At 39.2% G+C, this 24,705-nt stretch overlaps 1 protein-coding gene across 2 annotated transcripts in view; it reads left to right on the top strand.

Moving 5' to 3' along the window:
* skap2 (src kinase associated phosphoprotein 2) overlaps positions 1 to 24,705 on the top strand; it is a 264,520-nt gene that overhangs the window by 187,181 nt on the left and 52,634 nt on the right. For both annotated transcript variants that reach the window (XM_060825348.1, XM_060825347.1), the window contains exon 10: positions 24,444 to 24,527. In XM_060825348.1, coding sequence (XP_060681331.1) covers positions 24,444 to 24,527 — 84 coding nt within the window. The remainder of the gene's footprint in view (positions 1 to 24,443; positions 24,528 to 24,705) is intronic.

The following is a 24,705-nucleotide window of genomic DNA, read 5'->3' as shown; positions in this document are numbered from 1 at the left end:
TTTCACAGCAATTGGTGCCTCGTGCAATATTTGCTTCAATGATCTACACTCAGAAGTTAAAAGAACAGCATCACATTTAGCAGATGCTGTCAGCTTGAGACATAGTGCTGCATGAGACTGTGCAAGATACAAAAAGACAGCAAACTACTTAGCTAAAAAGTAAGTGTGTTTTCTAAACAACTGAATGTGAGGTATTAGATTTTGATGAATAATGAAGCCATGTCTTCCTCAACAAAGAATTTTAATGAATTCTGCCTCATTGAGTTGTGAATGGTTTGGATTTTTAAATAAACAACTGGAAGTGGAACTTCAGAAACATCTCCATATCAATGGTAAAAGAGATAACACATCAGTACAAAGATGAGGCTGAATCATTTGCAGCCAGAAATGTCGATGGATGATTTATTTCTACTCCCTCCTGAGATTCCCAATATCCCAGGTGTTAGTCTTCAGCCAACTCCGTTCTCTCCATGTGATGTCAAGTAACAGCTGAAGCATGGAATATTGTAAGTAAGTGTCCAGAGTTCTGCTGTTAGTATCTGACTAAATAGTGTAGGATAAGAAACATTTATGGGCTGTTTATGTAATAAGTCCTATATGATTCCTATATTGTGATTGAAGATTGATAAATATCATGAACCAAAAAACAGGCACATGATTTTAAAAGGAATAACTTCACATCTCTATGACTTGCAGTGATTGAATAACTCAAAATTTATTGTTGAACAAAACATTATTTTAAGCATGCATTGAAAGTCATAGTCTTGCAAATGTATAATTAGTAAGCAGTTAGTCATCAAGTGTAAATGAAGTAATCACGGATCAACAGCAGATGAACAAAAATCGAGCAAAAGGAAAACAAAGACACATGGAGGTTCGTGGAGCAGTAGGGACTTGCAGAAACAACAGTCAAGAGTGACAAAAGAGACATGAAAAAAGTCATAACTGTAGATCCAACACCCGTGTGTAAGATGTAAAAGAAACTGAAACAGAGGATGATATTTAATTGATACTCTGAGTCATAAGTCTCTAGTTGTTGACAAGATTAGACAAGGAACATGCCCTTTCTCAATCTGTATAGAATTAATCAATTTGATAGAAATTAGGTTGGATGTGCCGCAAGCAAAATGCAGACAGGAAAAGACATCAATGAACTAGGTTGTCACACTGTATGTTTTAGGTCTTAGTTAAGGACACCAATTGCCTTAGGAGAATTCCTCAGCTCTTCTTTAAATAGTGCCACAGACAGCAGACAAACTCATGGTTTAAAGTTTCCAACTAAAAATACATTGAAGTGTGCAGCACTCCAGGAGTATTGTACTGATGTGCCAACCTAACTAGTGTTTACATCTTTGGAGATTTGTCTAAATCAGCCACTGAGCTGGTCCATAATAAATAGCAGTCAACAGGGATTTAGAAGGTGATACTGCCTGACCAATGTCATTAACCTTACAGAGAAAGTGTGTTGTGGGAAGATGTGCTTCTAAAATTTCAAAGCACAATTAATATACACCGTATTCTGTGTAAACCTTGTCTTCTCTTGTCAAGTCTCTGCACTTGCATCACTACATTGCCACACAAGCTGTGGTTCAAAAGTTGAAGATTTCCATATTTTAAGGGCTTCACATCTCTCAATGATCTTAAACTTAATGGCAAGTAATGAAGTAGTACATGATCCTTTCTCAGGGTTGTTTTACTGCATTACATTGTTGCAAGTCACTTTGCTTTTCAGTATAAGAATATCCCAATGTGCAGAGTAGGTCTGAGACTGATAAATTGAGCACTAACTTGACATGTATGGTCACTGGTGGTCATGTATCAATGTTGCAGATTGCTTGTCTTGAATGGAACTAAAATTTAGGAGAGATATAGAATGGGCTCCTAATTCATTTCCATTCATTTTACAATCCCCAAAGTTGAGTGCTACTTTGGAACTTCTCATGAACCTGTACAAAATAGGCTTTATTGGGTAAATTTTAAATGCAGGTTCATCAGGCCAGTCAGTTAAATACATTTGTGCCTTAATAAGGTCCAAAACAGGGAACCGAAACAAGAAATAATGCAAACTTAGAACGAATCTTGTATAAAATACATCGAAGACAGCACCCTGATCTTTCAGCATGCTTTCTCTCCATGTTTGGTTAAACTTTTTTGGAAAGTTTGAGGAGTGGATCATTCAATACTTTTCAAGTTATTCTTAAATATTTATAAAATAACATTTATGTTGATAATTAGTAATCCTCCATATTGAGCACCATTTGGAAGAAGTATCAAAGTTGGTGAAAGCACATTTAACTGATCAACACAGAGCGGCATGGCAACATCACTACTGACTGAGTTGGTTGGGTGCTGAAGGACATTGTTACTAAAGTGGGCCTGTGGCAAGTATTTGGGAAGCCATGTCAATGCAGAAGATGAGACTGAAGTAATTACGATTACTTTCAGTTAAAAGTGCTGAATGGATGGTCTGTATCTGCCTTCTCCCTGGTTCTCAGCATTGTATATGCCCGTGTTCAATGAACGTGATTGTAATGTCAGCAGATAGTTGAAGACATTGATATTGCAAAGTCTGTGAGCTGTGAAAACTTTCCACTGATATTATTGATGGCTTACAATCCAGCACTAATCATGCTCCTCACCGAGCTATTCCCTAAGCTGCAGTATTGACATCTACTCAACAATGTTGAAAATTCCTGAGGAATGTCCTATCTACAAAAAATAGGACAAGTCCAAACCAGCCAAATACTGGCCCATCTACTCTTGATCATCGGCAAGGTGATGGAAGGAGTCATCAAGAGTGCTATCAATTTTTCAGGATTAAATTTGCTGCTGAATTTGGAGTCTGCTGGGTTTGTTATGAAGATGTGGGTGTATTTTGGTAGTTCTGCTGCTTTTTACTCTCAGACGCAGCACCAAGTGTTCTCAATAAGGTAACAATGTAACACTCTGTCAAACAACTCAATTAGCTCGTTGCCTGGAGACAATAAAAATTCAAATTCGGCCAATCAGTTTAAATTATACTCTGAAAAATGCCAAACTCCAATCCAGATTGAATTTAGTATATTGACAATCTTAAAAGCCAATGACACAATCCAGTGCTTTGGGGGGTATAAGCCTGGAGAAAATCGAATAGTTGATAGGAGAATTGCCAAGCCTCAGCTGGTAAAAGACTGCCTGAAAAATAGCTCTCTCAAAAGGTACCTTTTCGTTTAGTAACCTGTGACGCAGAAATCCCTGAGAAGAAAAGAAGACACAGGAAGGTCCAAATAGAAGAACCGAAAGCTGCCTGAGCTAAGTGTTTTGTACATCTTAATGGGGAGTTTTATTGCATTAGTATTATGGAAGAGAAGGTAAAAGATAGGTGAGAGTAAGGACTTGTATATAGTTGTTAGTTAGTTATTCTCTGTTATACTTTAAGAAATTTATTTTTTTACTTAGTTCTTGGCCATTCGAATTTTTATAGATTACTACACAGGATAAATCTTTTCTGTGTTGCTGGCTTTAAATTAAACAGGAGAGTTTACCCCGTGTCATAACAGTTTTTGTCTCCAGGCAATGACCTAATCGAATTGTTTAACCAAGTGTTACATTGTTACCTTATTGAGAACACTTGGTACTGTGTCTGATAGTTCTGCTTTTAACTCTCTCAAAGTACACCCACATGTTCATAACAGGATACTCAGTTCTTAGCCTCATTACATACTTTGTCCAAATATAGATGAAAGAGCTGAACTCAAAGTAAGTTGTAAGTGACTGATCTTGATATCAAGGCAGCGTTTGCTTGAGTGTGGTTTCAAGAAGTGTTAGCACATCTGAAGTTGATGGGATTTAGGGGAGAACTCTTTGCAGATTGGAGGCATACTTAGCACAAATGAAAATGCTTGTGGTTGTCAAATTCATCATCTCAAATTCAGGTTATTGTTCCATGAATTCTTCAGCGTATTGTCATGGACTGAACCATCTTCAGCTGCTTCATCATTGACCTTCCTTTCCATCACAAAGTCACAAAGTAGGGATATTTGCTGACAAATGCACAATACACAGTACCATTTGCAAATCCTCAGATACTGAAGTAATCCTGCATACAGCAAGACTTACATCGTATTCAAGCAAGTGACATTCATATCATACAATTTCCACATGAGTGCATCTCCAGCAAGACATGCTTTGCTGTTCCTGTGGGTGGCATAGTGTCTCAGTGGATAGCATTGCTGCCTGTCAGCAGCAGGGAGCTGGGTTTAATGCCAGCCTTGGGTGACTGTCTGCGGAGTTTGCACGTTCTCCCCATATCTGCGTGGATTTCCACCGGGTACACCAGTTTCCTCCCACAGTCCAAAGATGTGCAGGTATGTGGAACAGCCATGCTAAATTGCCCCCTAGTGTCCCATAATGAGTAGGCTAGATGAATTAGCCATGGTAAATGCAGGCTTACATGGGTAGGTTTGAATAGCCATATAAAAACTAGCCTGCCAATTCTGTGATTTGTCATTAACCCCCCGCGCCCCCCCCCCCCCCCCCCCCCCCCCACCAACTCTCCTGAGCTATATACCATCTGCAAAGTGCAAGTCAGGAGTGTGAAGGATACTCTCCATTTGCCTGCAGAAGTGCAGCTCCTACAGCATTGAAGAAACGTAACAATCTCCAGGACAGAGCAGTCATTTGATTGGCATTCACCATCTTAAGCAGTCACTTCCTCAACCATCAATGTGCAGTGGTGGTAGTCTGTATCATCATCAAGGTAAACTGCAGCAACTCACCAAGGTTATTTTGACAGCATCTTCCAAATTTGCAATTTCTACCACGTAGAAGAACATAGGCAACAAGTGACTAGGGAGACCACAAAACCTGCAAGTTGTCTTTGAAGCCATGCACTATCCTGAGTCAGAGCTCATTCACTGTCACTGGGTCAAAATCCCAGCACTGTCTTCCTACTAGCAGTCTTGGTGTGCCTGCACCACATGCAGTGATTCAAGAAGGTGGTTCACCACCACCTCCACGTCTGTTAGAATAGGCAATAAATGCTGGCCAAGCCAGTGATGACCACATCCTAGGACTATATTTTTTAATAAACATTTAAATCAGTATACAGGTTCTGCTCTATCCACTTTAACATCTGTTGCAAGCAGTGAAAATAATCTGGTGTTTCCACATTTTAAAATTACCAACCAAGCTGTTGCTGCTTCTGAGCTTTTTGTCACCATTTCAAAATGATAAAAACTACAGAGTGTTATTTATTATGCCATTAGACCAGTGCCTTTATAGCCCAGTACTACTTTATGGAGAAGCATCTGGGAACTGGAATTATCTGAGTAACATTGTGCCAATCATTAAAAACTGCAGTTTTGTGAATACTAGATAATAATTAAAATTTTAGTTATGATGTTCGATTATTACAAAGGATGTTTGTGTAAGATTTTTCACCAAATTTCCCCCCATATAATTTGAAGGCTTTCCATGCTCAATATGTGAATTTATGATTATTTAATTAAGATATTTGCAGTTTGTCCTTTTGGAATGTTTATCAAGCTGTCATTTTATAGTTGGACTAAATGATTGGGAATTGTTTGCACTGTCGATTCACTGTGGAACTAATGCCAATTCCTGTTTTGTTTTTAACTAACCAAATCTAGAAAAGCAAAAAGTACAGTGTGAATTGTTCAGAATTCTGGAATGTATTTCAGGATACAAACAAGTTTCCTAATCTTCAATTGATGTAGAGGCTGTTGTAAGCCTCAACTGTGAGATGGTAACAAAACATACTCACTAAGATTTCTGTTTCATGGCTTTCCTACCTGTGAAGTCAACATCATATCCTCTCCTAAACCAAAAGAGAAAATGCTGGAAAATCTCAGCAGGTCTGGTAGCATCTCTCCTTACAGATGCTGCCAGACCTGCTGAGATTTTCCAGCATTTTCTCTTTTGGTTTCAGACTCCAGCATCCGCAGTAATTTGCTTTTATGCTTGTATCCTCTCCTACCTGTTCTATTCCTGACTCAGGTTGCATTTTTACTAATATTTTTAATTCCCAGTAGTATCATGCAAACATTTGAAATACCAAATCTGGTTCAAGTGTGTGACTACGTCAGCAGGGTTCCAAAACGATTTACTGACAGAAGCAGGAAGGGGAAATTCTGCTGAAAATCCTTTATCAAGGTGTGAGCCCTTGTGATGTTTTCAGTTTGGATACTGTGCAGGATATCAACATAGATCTGTAATTTTATGATATTGATTGAAGGATGAAAATTGAGCAGTATATTTGGAATAACAGCTACAAAATAGTGTCATGAGGCTTTTTTGCACTTCCATGTAATTGAGGTTGATAGAGGTTTAAAATCATGAGAGGTATAGATAAAGTGAATGGCAGGTATCTTCCCTAGAATAGGGCATTTCAAGCCTAAGGGGCATATTTTTAAGGTGAGAGGAGAAAGATTTACAGAGGACACGAGGGGCGATTGTTTTTGCGGAGTGTTTCGTACGTGGAATGAATTTGCAGAGGAAGTGGTGGATGTGGGTACAGTTTCATTGTATAAAAGGCATTTCAATAAGTACATGTTTGGAAAGATATGGGCCAAGTGCAAGGAGATGGGACTAGTTTAGTTTGGGGTTCTTGTTTGCATGGACTGGTTGGACCAAAGGGTCTGTTTCAGTGCTGTATGTCTCTGACTCTTAAGTGGGCAACTCGGTTAGCAGTTTAACAATTCATCCAAAAGAATAGACCTTTTACAGTCCCACTCTCCCATTGCACTGCACTGATCTGTCAGTGAGGTTATTTTGCTCAAACCTTTGGAGTGGGACTGAAACTGTTAAACTTCTGACTCAAAGTTGAGCGTGTTACAAAGTGAGTAGCCAGATTATTATTTCAGGTTCAGACCTTTTGTACAGGCCTTTATCAAACAGGTTTACTTGTCCTTTTCTTATTCTATGCCGATGGCCCTGCTTTAGGTTTCCAATTGCATCTTTGTTTTAAATTTCTTTCATTTATGGTTTTGTATTTTATGCCAGTGCATCCAGGGCATTGGATGTCAATATTGTCTCAGAATGATTTTACTGTTAGAGTGTATTCTTCACGTATTATTTCGTAGCTTGTACTGGATCAGAAAATCAGTTAACTGTCAACATGACATGGGTCCTTAATGACCAATGAAAGAAGCCTTGTCTTCACTGCTTTCCTTTGCTTTTCATTTTGAACACTGCTGTGAGAGAAATACTTGTCTAACTTGACTAAATTAGGAAAGTACAGATCCTGTTTTTTTTGAAAGTATCTACACCCTGTCAGCATTTACTTAAATGATACTTTTATCTTAAAGTAAAAAACTAACATGAAGTTGTAAATGGCTAGGGCAATATTACTTTCTCCTATTTTGCTGTAATCTTCACTTTTTGATTTCAAGTCTTGCATTCACTAATTGCGTAAATGTCTTTCAGTAAAAACATTTATGTTTTCATGGGATTCAAAAAACACTTGAACACTTGAATTTTCAAGTAAAGATTATTTCATTGAAATTAAATAAATACTTATAACCTTAAATGAAAGTGCTGATAATCTTTTTCAATATTTGTCATTCATTTAATTGAAACCTAAAACCAGTAGAGCTGAATTAATGGATTCTAAACATTGTTTCCTTTAGCTAAATCTTAGAGCAACTTCTGTGAATTTTTTTTTAGTGCCATCATGGAGTTAATATTTCTTTTTCTCTGAAATTTTGAAAAAGTTTTGAATAAGTTTGGTGCTTAAGACAAATTATCTCACCAAGGCAACTGTTTGTTCTGCCAACTTTTCCTGAATAGTACACCACAGTGCTGTCAAAGATATGTGGTGCATAAATACAAAGAAAGTAAGACTTTTATATTTGCTCGAAGTTTCCTAATTCTTTAATGTAGTTTATTGATTACTGCTTTCCCTAGATAATGATTTAGAGATTTGAATGCTGCCATTTTGATCTTTTTTCCCCTAATTGGTTTCTTTCCTCTGTCACTTAACATTAGTCTGCAGCAGATTGTTGCCAACAGGTTCATCCATGGATTTTTTTTTGCGTGTAAGAGTGGGAATAATTTTCATAGGCTCTTACTGATTGTAAATATTTTCAGGAAATCTATTCCAACAAAATTCTTCAGGCAGCTGACAGCCTATTTGAGGAATAAACTATTTTCAATGAAAACTGTTATCAAACTTGGATAATCCAACAGATGATTTTACCAAAATAAATAACTTTATAAACAGGATGTTCATGTAAGTATTGTGTTTGAAACAAAACATTTCCAAATTAACTATCCAGGGTTTCCCTTGCACCAAACAGACCTTGACACACCCTTCCTCTTCTGAAATCTCTCAACGCTGCTGAGAGTTGACTTCATTAGTTTAATCCGTTATTTAATTTTCAACTTCCTCTGCTGCTGACTGTGTTCTCAAACACGCATTCTTGACCGTGACAGTAAGGCAGCAATTAGTTCAAACGAAAGCAGGCAACTTCATGCCAGCACCCTTCACTCGGCAAAGAACAGGAAAGTGGTCCCAGAGTTCTGACTAATATTTAGTCCTTAAACCACTTAACTAAACACCATATATAGTTGTCAACACATTTCCGATTTTGGGAACTTGTTTTATACAAATTGCCTTTGATATTTCGGTGACTTACACTGGAAATTGCCTATTTAAGTTCCTAAATAATGTTTCAGAAACTAAGGATTTGAGTATTAAAGAGGATGGCAAATGCCATCAGTATGAATCTTTGTATTATATCAACAAATTGATAGAAATAACTCTGAATGTGTCTTGTTGCATTCTGTATAATGCATAAAGCACCACCATGAATCATTTCAGTTACTCAGCTGTGTACCATCACAAGTAGAAAATTAACATTGAGATAATCCAAACAATCATCAAATTTGGAGTTACTAAGTACAAGTAAAACTCTGATGCATTCTCAGATTCTCCTGATTCCACATGAGTCTAGAATAATTCAAGTGTTGAGTATTGAATGTGAATTATGGATCTTTTGTACCTTTATTTTGAGGGTTACAAAAGCACTTACAGCTCCAAAATGATGCCTATGGCATACATGCACATTTTGTGGGTGATTTACACCAGTCACCATCTTGTAAGAATGATGGCGTGACAGTGGAAGTATTCTAAGCAGATGGATCATGATATCAGTCAGCATGTAATGCTGATTTTCAACTCAGCAATTCCATTTTGGAGCTTTTATTTTTAATATATGGTCATGACATTTGGGCATTGCTGGCTGGGCCAGCATTTGTTACCCAATCTAGTTGATCTTGAGAAGGTGGTGATGAGCTGCCTTCTTGAACTGCTGCAGTTCTTTTGACGTAGATTGACCCACAGTACTGTTCGGGAAGGCGTTCTGGGCTTTTAATCCACTGACGTTGAAGGATCAGCGATTATATTTCCAAATCAAGGTGCAAGTTGCTTGGAGGGGATCCTGTAAGTGCTAGTGTCCCCATGGACCCTTGTCCTTCTGGTAATGGTCGTGAGTTTACAAAATCTTGTCTAAGAAGGCTTGGTGAACTTATGCAGTGTGTCTTGTAGATGCTATTGCTGCTGTTTTGGATTTGCTGCCAATAAAGTGGACTGTTTTATCCTGAATGGTTTCAAGATTCTTGAGTAGGTGTTGTCACCAGACAAGTGGGTGAGTATTCCGTCACATTCCTGACTTGTGCCTTGTATATGGTGGACAAAACTGTGGAATGAGGGGATGCATTACTCCCTGCAAGATTCCTAGCCTTTGACCTGCTCTTGTAGTCGCAATGTTGATGTGAGTTAAACAGTTGCAAGCACGATGGCAATGGTGATGTCTTCTTGGCGATGTCCTGAACTCCTAGCCTCAGTGTGGACTGGAACTCTCATCCTCAGCATGGGTCTGGTGTGGTGATATGTTGGCCTGGCATGGCGGTATTTCAGCTTGGAGTGGCCTCAACATGGACCTCCGACCTTGGTTTCAGAGTGGTCTTCCAGCCTCAAAGTGAAGCCTACCACAGTCTTGAGTCGAGGTCCAGTGTGGACTTGAATCTAGGTACCACATGTTCTGGGTTGGAAGGATTGTCATTCAGAACTTTTTTATTTTTTTATTTCCTTACTTTTCTAATTTATTCCTTTGATCTCAGATCAAAAGGACTTTTTATTTGTTTTTTTTTCTAATTTCTGTTCTCTAAGAATTTATACTTAAGAACCTGTACATAAATACCTTTTGTACCTAAGGTGGTGTAAGCGGTGAAGTTGAGTACATGTGACAATAAAGCTAATTCTAATGTTAATTCAGTTTCTGGTCAATTGTAATCGCACCTCCTTCCCTCAAGATCTCGATAGTGGGGTACTGCTATTGAATGTCGAGGGGTAATGGTTAGATTCTGTCTTGTTGGAGATGGTCATTGCCTGACGTTTGTGTGAGGTAGATGTTACTTGTCCCTTGGCAGTCCAAACTTAGACATTGTCCAGGTCTTGCTGAATTTAGGTACAGATTACTTCAGTATCTGAAGAGTTGCAAATGGTGTTGAACATTTCACAACCATCAGCAGACATCCTCACTTCTGAACTTCTGGACAAGGCAGTTAAAATAGTTGGACTGGGGACATTCTGCAGAGATGCAGGCCTCAGCTAATACTTTTTCTTGACCTCATACAGTTGAACATGTATTCAGAGGTAGGAGGAACCTCGCTCCAGGGCCATTAAATAAGGATATATTACCAACTGACAAGTTAATTGCTGTTTGTTATCTTCTGCTGCTGCTTCAATTTTACAGCAGCTCAGTGCTTCATATCATTTTTAGCATTACTGTTAGTCTACAGTGTGTGCTGTGGCAGCTGCTGCAGGAGCTTTTGCTGAATTCATGATTTCTACATAAGTCGCAGTTGCTTTTATGTTGTGCCATTCTTCATTGTATCCTCAGTGAGAATCACTTCTGCACGACTGTCAGTACTTGGTCCAGCTGCATCCCCCCCCCCCCCCCCCCCCAATAACCTCACGTTGATTTGAAAGCTACCTTAAGTGGTGCATCTTGACATTAGATTTTTGCAGTTGCATGCAGCTAGTTAACATGGAAACAAATTGTTGAAGTGAATAGATAACATGAAGTTGTTTTGCCTTCACAATTACTGGCAACTGGAAAGACAACCCAATCAAACCTGTAAACAACCCTATTTAAAGGGGTGATTAACTTCTTACAGGTTTGTTTCTGGTTGTTTTTTTTTTGCAAATATTTGGTGCTTGATAAAGTTGTTTAAAGTTGTAATAATCTACAAGGAGGTGTGTGACAGGTGTTAAGAGTTCATATTGACTTCAAGGCTTCTGTAAAACCTGTTACTGGCAGACCGGAGTACCGTACTGCTAGACGTTACCCGGAAAATGCAGTTAATTTGGAGAATGAACAGAGGCAATGTAGAACAGGGAAAGCTATTGGGAGTAATAATGCTTTCAGAAGGCATTATCCATCCACATTGGTTAGTGATGTCATAACACACTGGGTTAGCATGTTGGAACTCAAGCCTAGTTATTCCCAAAGTTGTCATAAAAGTTAAAGGTTTTAAAATAAGTACACAAATTTCCCCATTTATTAGATTTTCAAACTCAGGTTAACAGAAAGCACAGACCATGTTACTGTACTTGACAAAAAAATTCTATTTGTTACATGTAATTAGATTCTAGCTACAAGAAAACAGTGAAAGCCCATTGACATTTAATGTTACAAATTAAAATTTTAATCCCCTTACAAGCTGCCCTTCAAACACACTCAAACAAGCAGACAAGGCAAATAAGTTGTGGGCAGAGGGGTTTCTGTTCACAGGATGCTGAGATCTTTGATTCTTATGCTGGTCAAAATGTTGCTTTTCAGTTGTCTGTCTTTGGATTCTACCAATGGTTTTCAACAGACACGAGGATACTGGTTCAGACTAGTTCCTGTTAAGGTGTCTGACTTATCAGTGAAAGGTCACAGTTTACAACAACTGCTGAAGGAAAGATGAACTGGTTTACTTCAAGATTGAAATAGATTTTAAGTGCAGAGAACAGAGCATTTGTGCTGGTGGATATCAAATCATTTCTCCCTGTCTTACTACTGGTCCTCAGCTGTTCATTTACCTGGGAACCAATCTCATGATTGTTGAAAGGCAAAAGGCTTTGTCATTGAGAACTGGTCGCTAGTCCATGGGGGGAAAGAAAAGGCGCAATTTTTACAAGGAGCTGTTCAGTTTTCTGGACAACCGGGAGAAGCAATGTATGAGATGTTTGCACTTCAGTAAGAAAATTCTCATTGAAATCTGTCATCTGCTACAGCTGCGTCTGTGAATTAAAACAGGGTAATGGTACCTGTTGGCCTAACTGTAGACTGTGCTAACTTGGCAGGGGAAGCAGCAATGTACCCTATCTAGCTGATGGATAACAGCAAGGGCATTGGCAGATGGTTGTTGTGGAAGGACAAATGCTGTCTTCCTCTCCGAATAGCTCTGGGTGATACCTTGGCAATCCTAGCAATCTGTGGAAGGTTAAATTTCTGAACAGCAACAACACCATACAACCATTTTTGCATGCAGTATTCCATAGGCACTTTGGTGGTAGTTTGAGCTCCAGCTGCAGAATTCGAGCATTAGTTTGCTGCTGCTGATGTAGTGGAAGCTGCAGCATTGACTATCAGATGCTGCATCAGGTTTAAGTCCATAGGTTTGTTTTCTTTAATGGAATGTGAAATTGCCTGTAAGAAGATTACGATGAGCTGTTGTCTCCAACTGCAATCCATCTGGTATAGGTTAACTTGTTTCTGTGGACTGGAGTCACCAAAAAGGTCAGACAAAATGAGGGTGGTAAATTACCTTCCCTAAAGTGAACCAGATGAGTTTTCAAAGATAATCTAATCATTCATAGTTTCGTAGCTTTTAATTTCAGATTTAATAATTGAACTGAAATTCTACCAGCTGCTCTGCTGGGATTTAAGCAACAAACTGGACCTTAGGGGATCATTGGTTCAGTAATATTGGCGTTATGCCACATTTCTCGAAGTAACCACTATCTGTAACCTCATGGCCTGGCAAATCTTCATTTTGCCATTATCATCGAGCCAAAATATCAAATCTGTTTCAGTAAGGAATCCAAGAGAGGAAGCCAGGAGCAACATCATGCATAGCTAAACTTGAGGTGCAAAATCTAGTGAAGCTACAACATAGGAATTCTTGTATCTAAACAGCAGAAGCAGGATACTACAGGTGGAGCCAAGCAATCCCATAACTAATAACTGAGATTGAGCTACAGTCCTACCATGTTAGCCTGTGAATGTTTGTGGGAAGTTGAACAACAAACTGGAGGAGGAAGCTGCAGAAACATCCCCCTACTCAATAATGGGAGACCCCAGCATGTCAGTGCAAACAACAGGCTGGAACATATACAGTCATGTGCAGCCTGTGATGTCAAGTGAAGGATGTATCTCTGCCTTCTGTTGAGATCCCCAGCATCGCAGGTGCCAGTCTTCAGCCAATTTGATGCATTCTTCGTAACGGCTCAAAGAGCTAAAGAGATTGAATACACTAAAGACTAATAGGCCCTGACAACATAGCAGTAGTACTGAAGACTTGTGCTTCAAAACTAGGCATGTCCAAGTCAGGTTGTTCCTTGCAACTACATCATTGCATCTACTAGCAATGTGGAAACTTATCCAGGTATAAACTTTGCACCAAAAAAAGTACAAATCTAATCCAACAATTACCACTGCATCAATTATTAGTGCAGGAATGGAAGGTGTAATCCACATTACCATCAATTAACATGTTAGCAACTAGCCTGCTCTCTGATACTCAGTTTATGTTTGCCAGAACCATTCAGCTTCTGATTGCGTTACAGCCTTGGTCTAAGCGTGGGTAGAAGAGCTATCCACTCAAAGGGTGAAGTCAGGTGAAACAGATCCTTTGGCCTTAGGGCAGCTTTTGACAGAGTGTGACATTAAAAAAACCAGCGTAAGAGCAAAGTCAAAGAAAGATTGGTGCAATCGAGCCACCCTTCATGACGAGCATAAAATTGCCCCAACAAGAGTGCATTTTGTGCTTTTGCTACTCAATTTTTCTACCAAATGATTTTTAAGTTAGAATAATACTGATTCATGAGCAAAGGGAGGGCAGAATGTGATAATTAGTAGGAGCTCTCATTACTATGTTATACTTGAAGCTATGAGCCTTCGCCCAATCTAGTTTTAATGGTGAGGATTTTCAGTACTACCACCAAGCAACTGCATACTACTGTGTAGTCACCTCTGTTGGGTCTACCCAGCTGACAATGCAGGGCATACTGAGATTATGAAAGAGGAATCTGAGACATTGGCTGTATGGTATGAGACTGTGAATATGGCAGGCTGTTGTTTTACTCGTCTGTGAGGCATCTGTCCTCAAATGTTAGTTACTTTGTAGAATAAAGTGGGGCACGTATACTGTTATAACTAAGGGGATTGCTAGGCCATACCAGGGGACAGTTTAACATTCACAACAGTGCTTTTGTCTGGAATCTCGGATTGTTACAAATGTTCCATTGGTAGTTCTCCAGTCTCATGTTGGCACTCCTGAGTCGAGGTGAGATTGAAAGACTGTTGCCAGTGTCTCTGCAATTTCTATTGTCCTATCCATCCATGAGCTTTGGTGCATCTTATCTCGCTCTAGCGCTTTATCAACTTGAAGTACTGAGAGCCTATCCAATGCACCACATTTTAGCAATTTTAAATCCTTCTAGTGACTGTCACCATGACTTGGGTGGCATCTTCTTTGTTTGTGAGGACAAAAGCAAAATATCTGTTTAACGAGCTCAAGCATGCCACTGCCTCCATATGCATGACTTTATTGTTCCTATTCCTCCTTTTACCATCCATCTTCTGTTTATTTGCCAGTAGACAATTTTGGGATTCCCTTTTAATGTTAGCTGTTTTTTTTTTCTCCCTCTCTCAATCTCTCTTTCTACTTTTTGTTTGATTTTCCTTAACTTCCCTTCTGATACAATTGAAAGCCAATCTAAACATAGAAAGTACTCCTATCTGAAATCTGTCATCTGCATTACTCCTAATTTTTCCTGCTGCTACATGGACCCTTGAGGTTCATGTACAGCAGCAACTTTTGGAACTGGAAGTCAATGCATCCACACACTGATTAGTATGGATGGACCCTCTGAAGAGCTTAGGTGGAACATTGCTTGTTGTAGGCACACTTTTACTTTGGTTTAGTTTCTACCTCATGTTTTTGTAAAAGCAGTTCTGGGGTTGTTTTGTCTTCTTTCCCCTTCGAGTGCATACCAAGAATCCTACGATTAGCCCAGTACTCTGCATTCCTGTTACTCCTTCCAAAGTGAATCATCTCACATTTTTCCGCATTAAACTCCATTTGCCACCTCTCAGCCCAGCTCTGCAGCTTATCTATGTCCCTTTGTAACCTGCAACATCCTTCCACACTGCACACAACTGCTCCAACTTTTAATGTCATCCGCAAACTTACTAATCCGTCCTTCTACACCCTCACCCAGGTCATTTATAAAAATGACAAACTGCAATGGCCCCAAAACAGATCCTTGTAGTACACCACTAGTAACTGAACTCCTGAATGAACATTTCCCCTCACCCACCACCCTCTGTCTTTTAGTTAGCCAATTTTCTTACCCAAACTGCTAAATCACCCTCAGTCCCAAGCCTCTGTATTTTTTGCAATAGCTTACTATGGGAAATCTTATCAAACGCTTTGCTGCAATCCATATATACCATATCAATCGCTTTACCCTCATCCACCTGTTTGGTCACCGTCTCAAGGAACTCGATAAGATTTGTGAGGCGCGACCTACTCTTCACAAAATCGTGTTGACTATTCCTAATCAAATTATTCCTTTCTAGATGATTATAAATCCAATCTCTTATAATGTTTCTCAACACTTTACCCACAACCAAAGTAAGGCTCACTGGTCTATAATTACCAGGGTTGTATCTATTCCTCCTCTTGTACAAGGGGATAACGTTTGCTATCTTCCGGTCTTCCGGCACTATTCCTGTAGACAATGACGACCTAAAGATCATCAAAGGCAAAGGCTCTGCAATCTCCTCCCTAGCTTCTCGGAGAATCCCAGGACAAATCCCGTCTGGCCCAGGGGATTTATCTATTTTCACACTTTCCAGAATTATTAGTACCTCCTCCTTATGAACCTTAATGCCGCCTAGTCTAATAGCCTGTATCTCAGTATTCTCCTCAACAACATTGTCTTTTTCCTGTGTGAATACTGGCAAAAGATATTCATTTAGCACCTTGCCTAACTACTTGGACTCCACACATAACTTTCCACCATTGTCCTTGACTGACCCTAATCTATCTTTAGTCATTCTTTTATTCCTGACATAGCTTTAGAAAGCTTTAGCATTTTCCTTGACCCTACCTGCCAAACGTTTCTCATGTCCCCTCCTGACTCTCCTTAGCTAGCTCTTTAGTTGCCACTCCTCTCTATATTATCACATTGTTCAGTCAATTAATTAGATTTCAATTTTGAGAGATCCCAAGAATATGAAATTTAGTATAAATATTTCTATTCCTTACTCATTTTTTGAGAGTCAGCTTTCATTTTGGGATCTTCCTTCTGAATCTGGCTAGCTTCCATTTGATAATATGGCTGTGACAGAGGACTTTTAATAACATAATATTAGCTAGAACAAGCATAATATAAACCCCTCAAAAGTCAGCTGTGGCTGAAAACTAATTCCATTTATGTCAGTGTTGTTGCTTTGAATTTCTTATGATCTTCCCTCATCAAGTTCATGGGAGAAATATTCTAGTCTCTGGAGTGGTGAAGACATCCTGAAATTAAATCTAGAAAGTCTTGTGCTTTTAATTGGAGCCTCAGTTTCAACCCTTCCAAATATATCATCCTTTTATTACTCTTGACTTTTTCATTGTGAAATTTGTGTCATGGAAAACTATATAGCATTGTTAGCAACACCAGTTTCAGTCAAGTTGATGAGAAGACGACATTGGTCATTAATCATTTTCTTACGTGAATTATCACACTGAGCAAATAATTCTTAAAATATAGCCAAGTTTGGTTTCAAGCATTGTGACCCAGTTCTCACGGTTTCTGGATCAAACTTGGTCTTTGGACTAGCCTATCCATGCTTGCTGGGACCCTATATGAAAGTATCCAATTCTGAGTTAGTCAGAGACTTGGACAATGTGGTATTTACCTGGGCAGTTACTCAGGAAATGTTAGACAGATTAAAAGCCCATAGGTAACAGTAAAAGCCATGGGCGACACGGTGGCACCAGTGGTTAGCACTGCTGCCTCACAGTGCCAGAGACCCAATTCTCACCTCGGGCAACTGTCTGTGTGGAGTTTGCACATTCTCCCAGTGTCTGCGTGGGTTTCCTCCCACAGTCCAAAAATGTGCAGGTTAGGTGAATTGGCCATGCTAAATTGCCTGTAGTGTCAGGTGAAGGGGTAAACGTAGGGGAATGGGTCTGGGTGGGTTGCTCTTCGGAGGGTCGGTGTGGACTTGTTGGGCTGAAGGGCCTGTTTCCACACTGTAAGTCATGTAATCTATACTGACCAGTTACATACTGGGCAACTACATATCCCACTAATGCCCAACAACCCCCCCAGTCCACTGATCTCACCCACCTGACACCTTACCCAGTCACTCATTCACTCTACCTACCCATTAATTGTCATTTATCACCCATTCATAATTGACATTTAAACTTGCCATATACAAGCTACCTCCATAAAAAGGCAGCTTGGTTTGTCTTCCCCGACTCTCTTGCAGTCTGAAAATGTTCTGAGAAATGCTATGTTCTGCTTTTCTGGAGAAGCCAGGTTCAAAAGAACCAGCAAAAATTGTGGAGTGATGTCAACTGTATGCACTGGAAATGAGGTGATGTCTAGTTGCAATATAAGAGATTCTGAAAATTAAATTCTGACAAACTAAATGTAGAGATGTTGCTCCCTTTGGCTGAAGAGGTTGAATTAGAGACTCGCAAATCAATTTTCACAGAACTGGACTGACTCCAGAAGCATTGAAAATGATGGATCAGGCCTGATTGAGAAAGTGCCCATTTCTGACCAATCCCATTTTTACGGCAGAGATAACAGAACAGGTTTTTAATCCCATGGGCAGGAAGGCTGAATTCAGCAAGCCGGTTTCAAATTAACGCTGTATTCAAACAAGCCTGATGGTTTCAAAGGCTTTTCAAGATGGAGTTGGGGCTAAAGGGATCCAAGGATATGGGAGTAAAATAGAAACAGACTATTTATTTGGATAATAGCCACTATTAAAAGCCACTACCATCCGTTCTCATAGTTTCAGTAGAATTCTTTGTCGATGTTTTCCAAGCCTGTTACACATGAGATTACTATGAATATTTGGCTGAGTTAAAATGTAAAAAGCCCTTATCTTAATTGGTGGTGGGAGGCGATTGCATGGGGGTGGTTGGTTCACAATTTTGAATGCTCAGTGAGGTTGCCAAATGTTTCACTGTTTGGGATGTGGTCACCTGAATAGAAATTTGTTTGAAGCAGATAAATACTTCGAATGGGTTTCATGAAATTCAGCAACAAGTGTGCATGAGAGGGAGCTGCATTAGATTTGGAAATTCACCTTTTTCCATCTCCACAAAGCTCCTGTAGACTTTTCAAAGCAGATACTCAGTGTGTGGCTGGGGATGTGGCATGGAGAGAATGAGTTGGCAACGGTGTTAAGGAAATAGGGGAGTAAGGGCTAGAGGATCTAGCTGTTTAATGTAACTGGACGAAAGTTCCAGACAGCTGACTGCCTTTGATCCAACTTGTGTTATCATGTGCCTGTCTCATGACTGCTTACACTTGCCGCATGGTTCAGAGGGCCCAATTCCATTTCACCATCTCTTTCAAGTGCTTTAAATAGATGCGCTTCTGCTAACTAGCGCAATTTCTGAAGTTACTTGCCTCAGTAGCACAAATCTAACCAGGAAAGGGGATGAGGATTCTGCCATTTGTGACTGAGATGAGAGAGTTTTTTTCCACAATGTTGAATTTGTGGAAAGCTCTAATCCAGAGAATGGTAGCTCGTCAGATGTTGAGGATGTGGGCTCATGTAAGAAAATGGAGTTGAGGGTGAAGATCATTCGTGATCCTATTGAATGGAGCTACAGGCTCAAGACAGCATATGGTTTATTCCCGCTCTTATTTTTATGTTCTGGGGTAATAGGAAATGGAAGGAGCTAAAAATAACAATGTGAGGAAACACACTCTGTTTTTCTCCAACCCATTTTACAATTCCATTTCAAATTGGAATATGCTGGCCAACTTATTACCTAGGACTTATTACCTACAATTATTTGCAAATATTAAAGCCCCTTTAGCCACAATAGGATTGTTTAAGTGACTGGAACCCTTGTAGTGAATAGACTTACTTATAAAACCTAGGATCTTGTATGTTTTTTTACAACTGTCAATTGTTAGTTCACTATCACAGGTTGATGTATGTGAACTTCTAAATGGCTCTTCATTTCTTCTGCTTTTCATATCAATTTTCTTTCTTCACTTTTCCCAAAACATCATCAAATTGTCTATCTGATATATCCTCCTGAAATGAGCCATCTTCAATCAACCACAATCCTATCTCCATGTTGTTTAAGTGTCTCCTGTCTGACTATTAGGAACTGGGTCATACTGTTTAAATATAGAAAGCTGCAAGAAGTTAGGGCACAACACAAAAATGCTAAACAGGGCAGTTTTGATTGTGACTTCCATTTCTTTCCTCTTACTGTTCAAGGAAATAACAAAATGAACTGTAAAAAACAGGGAAGGCCACCGATATCCTTAAGTGTTGCTTATGAATCAAAATAGTCAGTCATTTTTTTTCTGTTCTACTGTAGGAAAATAGCCAACTTAAGCATTAGTGAAAGAAAGTAGTATTGAAAAATATAGTTAATACTGCTGTCTCTACAGTCTATTCTCTTCAGTCATATCTTGGTTTCTCTATAGCATAGTGTGGTTGTGATGCACAGTAAAGATTCAGTGTACTTACAATTAATAAGCTGATCATTCACTGCCCTTTTCTGAGTTTAATGTTGTCTGCCTTTGATTTTTGTACCTCTTTTAATAGTTAAAATAATGAGCTAAATTTGTAGTAATCAAATTGAACAATATTAATTCCAAATGTTTATAGCCTTGTAACCTTTTAAGATCCTAAAACATCATCGACAATAAATTTTCTTATTGTTTAATTACTTAAGTTACTTTAATGTTTTATGCATGTATTTACCACAGTAAAGCAGTAGTTTGTGTATTGCTGATGAAAAATGACCCTTACTTTTGTCACTTGAAAGCTATGTGATTAGAATGCTAAGCCAACATTTGAACGGTTTTGATCGCAGCTGAATGGTGTGTAAATACAAGCTGTTTATTTGCCAGAACCTTCCAGATTTATGATTACTATGGAAACCACATAATGAATGCTTTACAACCATCTGTGTGGTTTGACTTTTGCTGTGTTGTTTGTGTTTACTATGGTTAAAATTCTGCGAATGACTTGTCAAATGTCCGTGTCAGTTGCTAACAAAACTTAATTAATCACAAAGGTGACAAGCTGTCAATCATCCAGACCAAGACATCATTGATTGTTATATGCAATGGCCAAGAGAGTAGTGCTGATGATCAAAATGCCTGTGTATTTTTATTGTTTTATAAATTACACTGCAAGCCTATTATGCATTCAACATAAATGCATTCTGTATTAAGATTATCTTTTTAAAAATTGGTCTGGTAGTGCTGTTCCCAGAAGACTGGGTGGGTTCACAAGTACCAGTGTAATTTTCATGAATGCAGTTTTCTTTCCAAAATCTGTGTGTCAACCTCTGAAAGTGTGGAATTTCTTAAGCTTGGGGGTCCATCCTGCCTGAGAACATCTTATCTCTCTGGAGGAAAATATTGTTGAATGTGTAATTGGAGATTCCCTTGGATAGGGAGGAGGTAATAATTGGCTAGAATTTCCACTAAACTTTTATGCATGATGCCTCCTGCTGGTAAGTGAATGTGGCGCAACAACAGAATTAGATTTAGTTATGGTATCTCTTAGAGTCCTATTGCCACTCATTGGGTAAACAAATGAAAAAATATCCACTTGAGTGAAATCCAGGAAGCCTGCATGATAAAATGTTAGCTGGGATTTATCCTTGGAAGACTTAAAGTTTCTAAAGGCTAATTAATGTTTAATTATTTCCATGCCATAAGAGGACCCCCAGCTTTGCTTCATAATTTTTCTGTTTAACTTATTTTTCGAATCAACTTATTTTTCTAATCAACCAGTTTAGAGATGCTATTACACTGGTTCAGCTGGGACTTGAACCTGGGCCTCCCAGTCCAGAGCTGGGATACTACCACTGTGCCTGCTGTTTGTTTTGCACCACAAGAACCCTAATTTTTGTTTTCTGTTTTCCTCCTATTTTTCTTATCAATCTGTTCAGAGATGATATTGCACACTTCTGGAGCAAGTGGGTCCTGGGCATCCTGGTCCAGGATGGGTCACTCCTGCCGAACCACAAGGGAGCTCTTTAGCATGCAACTTTTTCTTTTACACGGCCAGAGAGTTCCCCCCCACAAAATCACTTGTGGTAATATATTATGAACAAGAAAGGAAAGACACTTTTGTGAATAGACTTTATCCTGTATATTTGTCCACCACCAGGAAAACAACTGTGTGGCCATTTGTGTTTTAACCAACCAAAGTCTGTTATGGGTAATTCTGACATCAAAAAGATGAGGGGGGACATGGTCGGAAGAGTTGGAGGAAACTACATGAAAACAGAGGGAGGGAGGAATGAAGCACTCCATCCTTCAGTGCTCGGCTCTCTGTCTAGGCATTAAGAACATTGGTAGACATTGCATGATCGCTCTCCGTTGACACCTAGGATCAAATGTAACAGCAGAGAGGATAGGCAATCAGCACAGATGACCCCCTCCTCTGAGCACTGCCTGGACCTGTTTATAGGAAGCCTGACCAGGCCTGGAGCAGACCCACAAGGACATCCTCCAATCTGCCTGCACTCCTCTGCACTGGGTGCCCAAAGATCAGTTGTGTCAGGCTGAAATACAACCAAAAACGGGTTTATCAAAAGACTAAAAAAGAAGTGGGATATATCTTTGGATGACATGAAGTTTTAAAAGGCTGATTGATGCTTAATGATGTGACTAGCTGCAATGAAATAAATGTTGCAAGGATCTTTAGGAAAATTAATATTGTAAACCACGCAGATATGTATAAAATATTTCTGGTGAAGTTAGCTTTATTATTGCAGCAAATTCTTTAAACCCAATCCCATGTCATTCCATCCCTCTCATGCCCATACCCATTATATCACTTTCATCCTTCCCATAAAATCCCAATGCCAACCTAATCTCCCATTTCTCCAACGCATTTCTTTTGTCTGCATTCTCTCTCTTGCCATCCCCTGTCTCTCCCTCCTTTAACATCCTCATTCTATGCTATCATTTCCCACTTTGCTACAATGCCACTGTCACCCATCATGCCAGCTGCAACCACCCTTGCTATTCCTTGTCTCCCCATATCATCATTCAGCCCACTAGTATTCATGATCACATTCCAGTTTTCCATCTGCTCTTCCCACTCCTTCTTTGTCAAGAGTGTAGTGACCGTGTTCAGGAAATGACAAAAGCTGCGGGGCAGAGCACAGTGAGCAGTGCTGAGAAATGATCAGAACCAATGCCTGCTGACACCAGAGTACATCAAACACAGGCCATAACTAGAGCCAGGGCATAGAAGCTGTAGTCCCATAATCAAAGTCAGAGACCAGGAGCTCTCGATCCCATGATTGGGGCCAAAGAGCACGAGGTGGTGCCCCGTCACTTAGATCAGAGAGAGGAGCCCAGGGGCCAATAGCTGTGGCATGTGTGCCTGTCTCTATGTACTCAGTCAAGCCATTGGCTAATCAGAAATTTCAGACAGACTTTGTTTCTCATGTATCCCTAACAACATTTGTTTCAAACACCACAACATTTGTTTCAAACACCTCATCATTAAAAAGATTGATTACGAAAGCAATCTTACAAGGTTTAAATGTTCTGAAAATGAAATTTTGACAGTGACTGATACATAGTCATTCTCCATAAATAATGAAAAATCAGTGAGTTACCTATTAGATCAAAAAATACGTAACATTACTGATATATAACAAACATCATTTTGAGGTAAAGGTTCTGCAGTTGCTTTGAAGTTAATTTATAGTCAGTTTATATTTCCATAACACTTATCATTTTTCTACTTTTCAACCTATGCCGAAGCGTTTATTTAAAACGACAGGCGAGTTTTGAAAATTCAATTGTGAAAATATTTTCAAAAATCCTCTCACTATCACTAAGTGTTGTGAATACAGAATTATTTAAAAGTAACTTCATCCTTTACAGCCATACATGTTTTACAGCAAAAAATTTTAGTCTACTGTGGTATGTTTCTAAAATCATAGAATCCCCACAGGCCCTTCAGCCCAACAAGTCCACACTGACCCTCCGAAGAGTAACCCACCCATACTCATTCCCCTACCCAATAACTCTACATTTACCCCTGACTAATGTGCCTAACCTACACATCCCTGAACACTAAGGGCGATTTAGCATGGTCAGTTCACCTAACTTTGGATGGTGGGAGGAAACCTACATAGACATGGAGAATGTGCAAACTCCACACAGTCACCCAAAGCTGGAATCGAACCCAGGTATCTGCTAACTACTGAGCCACTGTGCCGTCCCTTTTTTTTTTGTCGATCAGTGGAGCAAATCAAGATGATAGTGAAGACTTACATATGGGGGACATAAATACAGAGATTTACTGAATATGCAGAAAGAAATATGTTGATGCAATAACTTTTATATGTTCCAGTTTTTTGCAATTCACAGTAAATGTTCATTTTGTTCTAAATTACTGGATAAACTTATTTTCCTGTATTTAAATATTAAATTATAGTTTTTGATATAATGTAGACTATATCTTGCTCACAAGATTAGCTACAAATCAGATGGGCAGGAATTAAGATTTTAGGTTGTATTGTAATTTTCAACTGCTGGGCTAATATCGTCTGAGCATTTTTAATCACATTAGTCCCCGTTTTGTGCTATAGTGTATTCTTTTCCATTTGGAATAATACACTTATGCTGTGCTCTTCAGATGAGGTCATGTTATGAGTCATTCAAACTGGGTTAGATTTCCTTTTTACTGAGCTTGTTTCAACTTATACTGAGCTGCTGCTTTGTTTTTGATTGGGTATTTCATCAGCATCAAGCATAGATTCAATTAACAGCCACTTTTAAGCAGGAGGGTCTCCTCCACAATGGTGGATAATCGGGCTCCTCTGTAAGTGATTTTTTCATGTACATAAATTATACAGTATTTATGATCGTTATTTATTTTTCTCTTCACCACCCATCCCCTTCCCCTACACATACACAGAAGAAGAGAATGATTTCCAACAACCTCTTTCACGATTCGATGAAACTGAAAATAAGCAGCAACAGAGTGGTGGGAGTAAAACAGGTACAGTGATTGAAACTATTTTTGAATAGGCAAAAGTAAAGATATTTCTACCATTAATTGCTAGAAGGTGTTCCAGGTGGCTTAAGTTTTCCTTGTCTATTTTGTCAGGCAAACAGTGGAGTAACCACATTGGAACAAAATTAATGCAATTCCACTTGGAGCAAGGCAGTTTTCCTAA

Source organism: Hemiscyllium ocellatum, chromosome 5 (assembly GCF_020745735.1).
Source record: "Hemiscyllium ocellatum isolate sHemOce1 chromosome 5, sHemOce1.pat.X.cur, whole genome shotgun sequence".
NCBI lineage: Eukaryota > Metazoa > Chordata > Chondrichthyes > Orectolobiformes > Hemiscylliidae > Hemiscyllium > Hemiscyllium ocellatum.
Note: the sequence above shows the minus strand (reverse complement) of the source record. Positions and strands in the feature narration are given on the sequence as shown.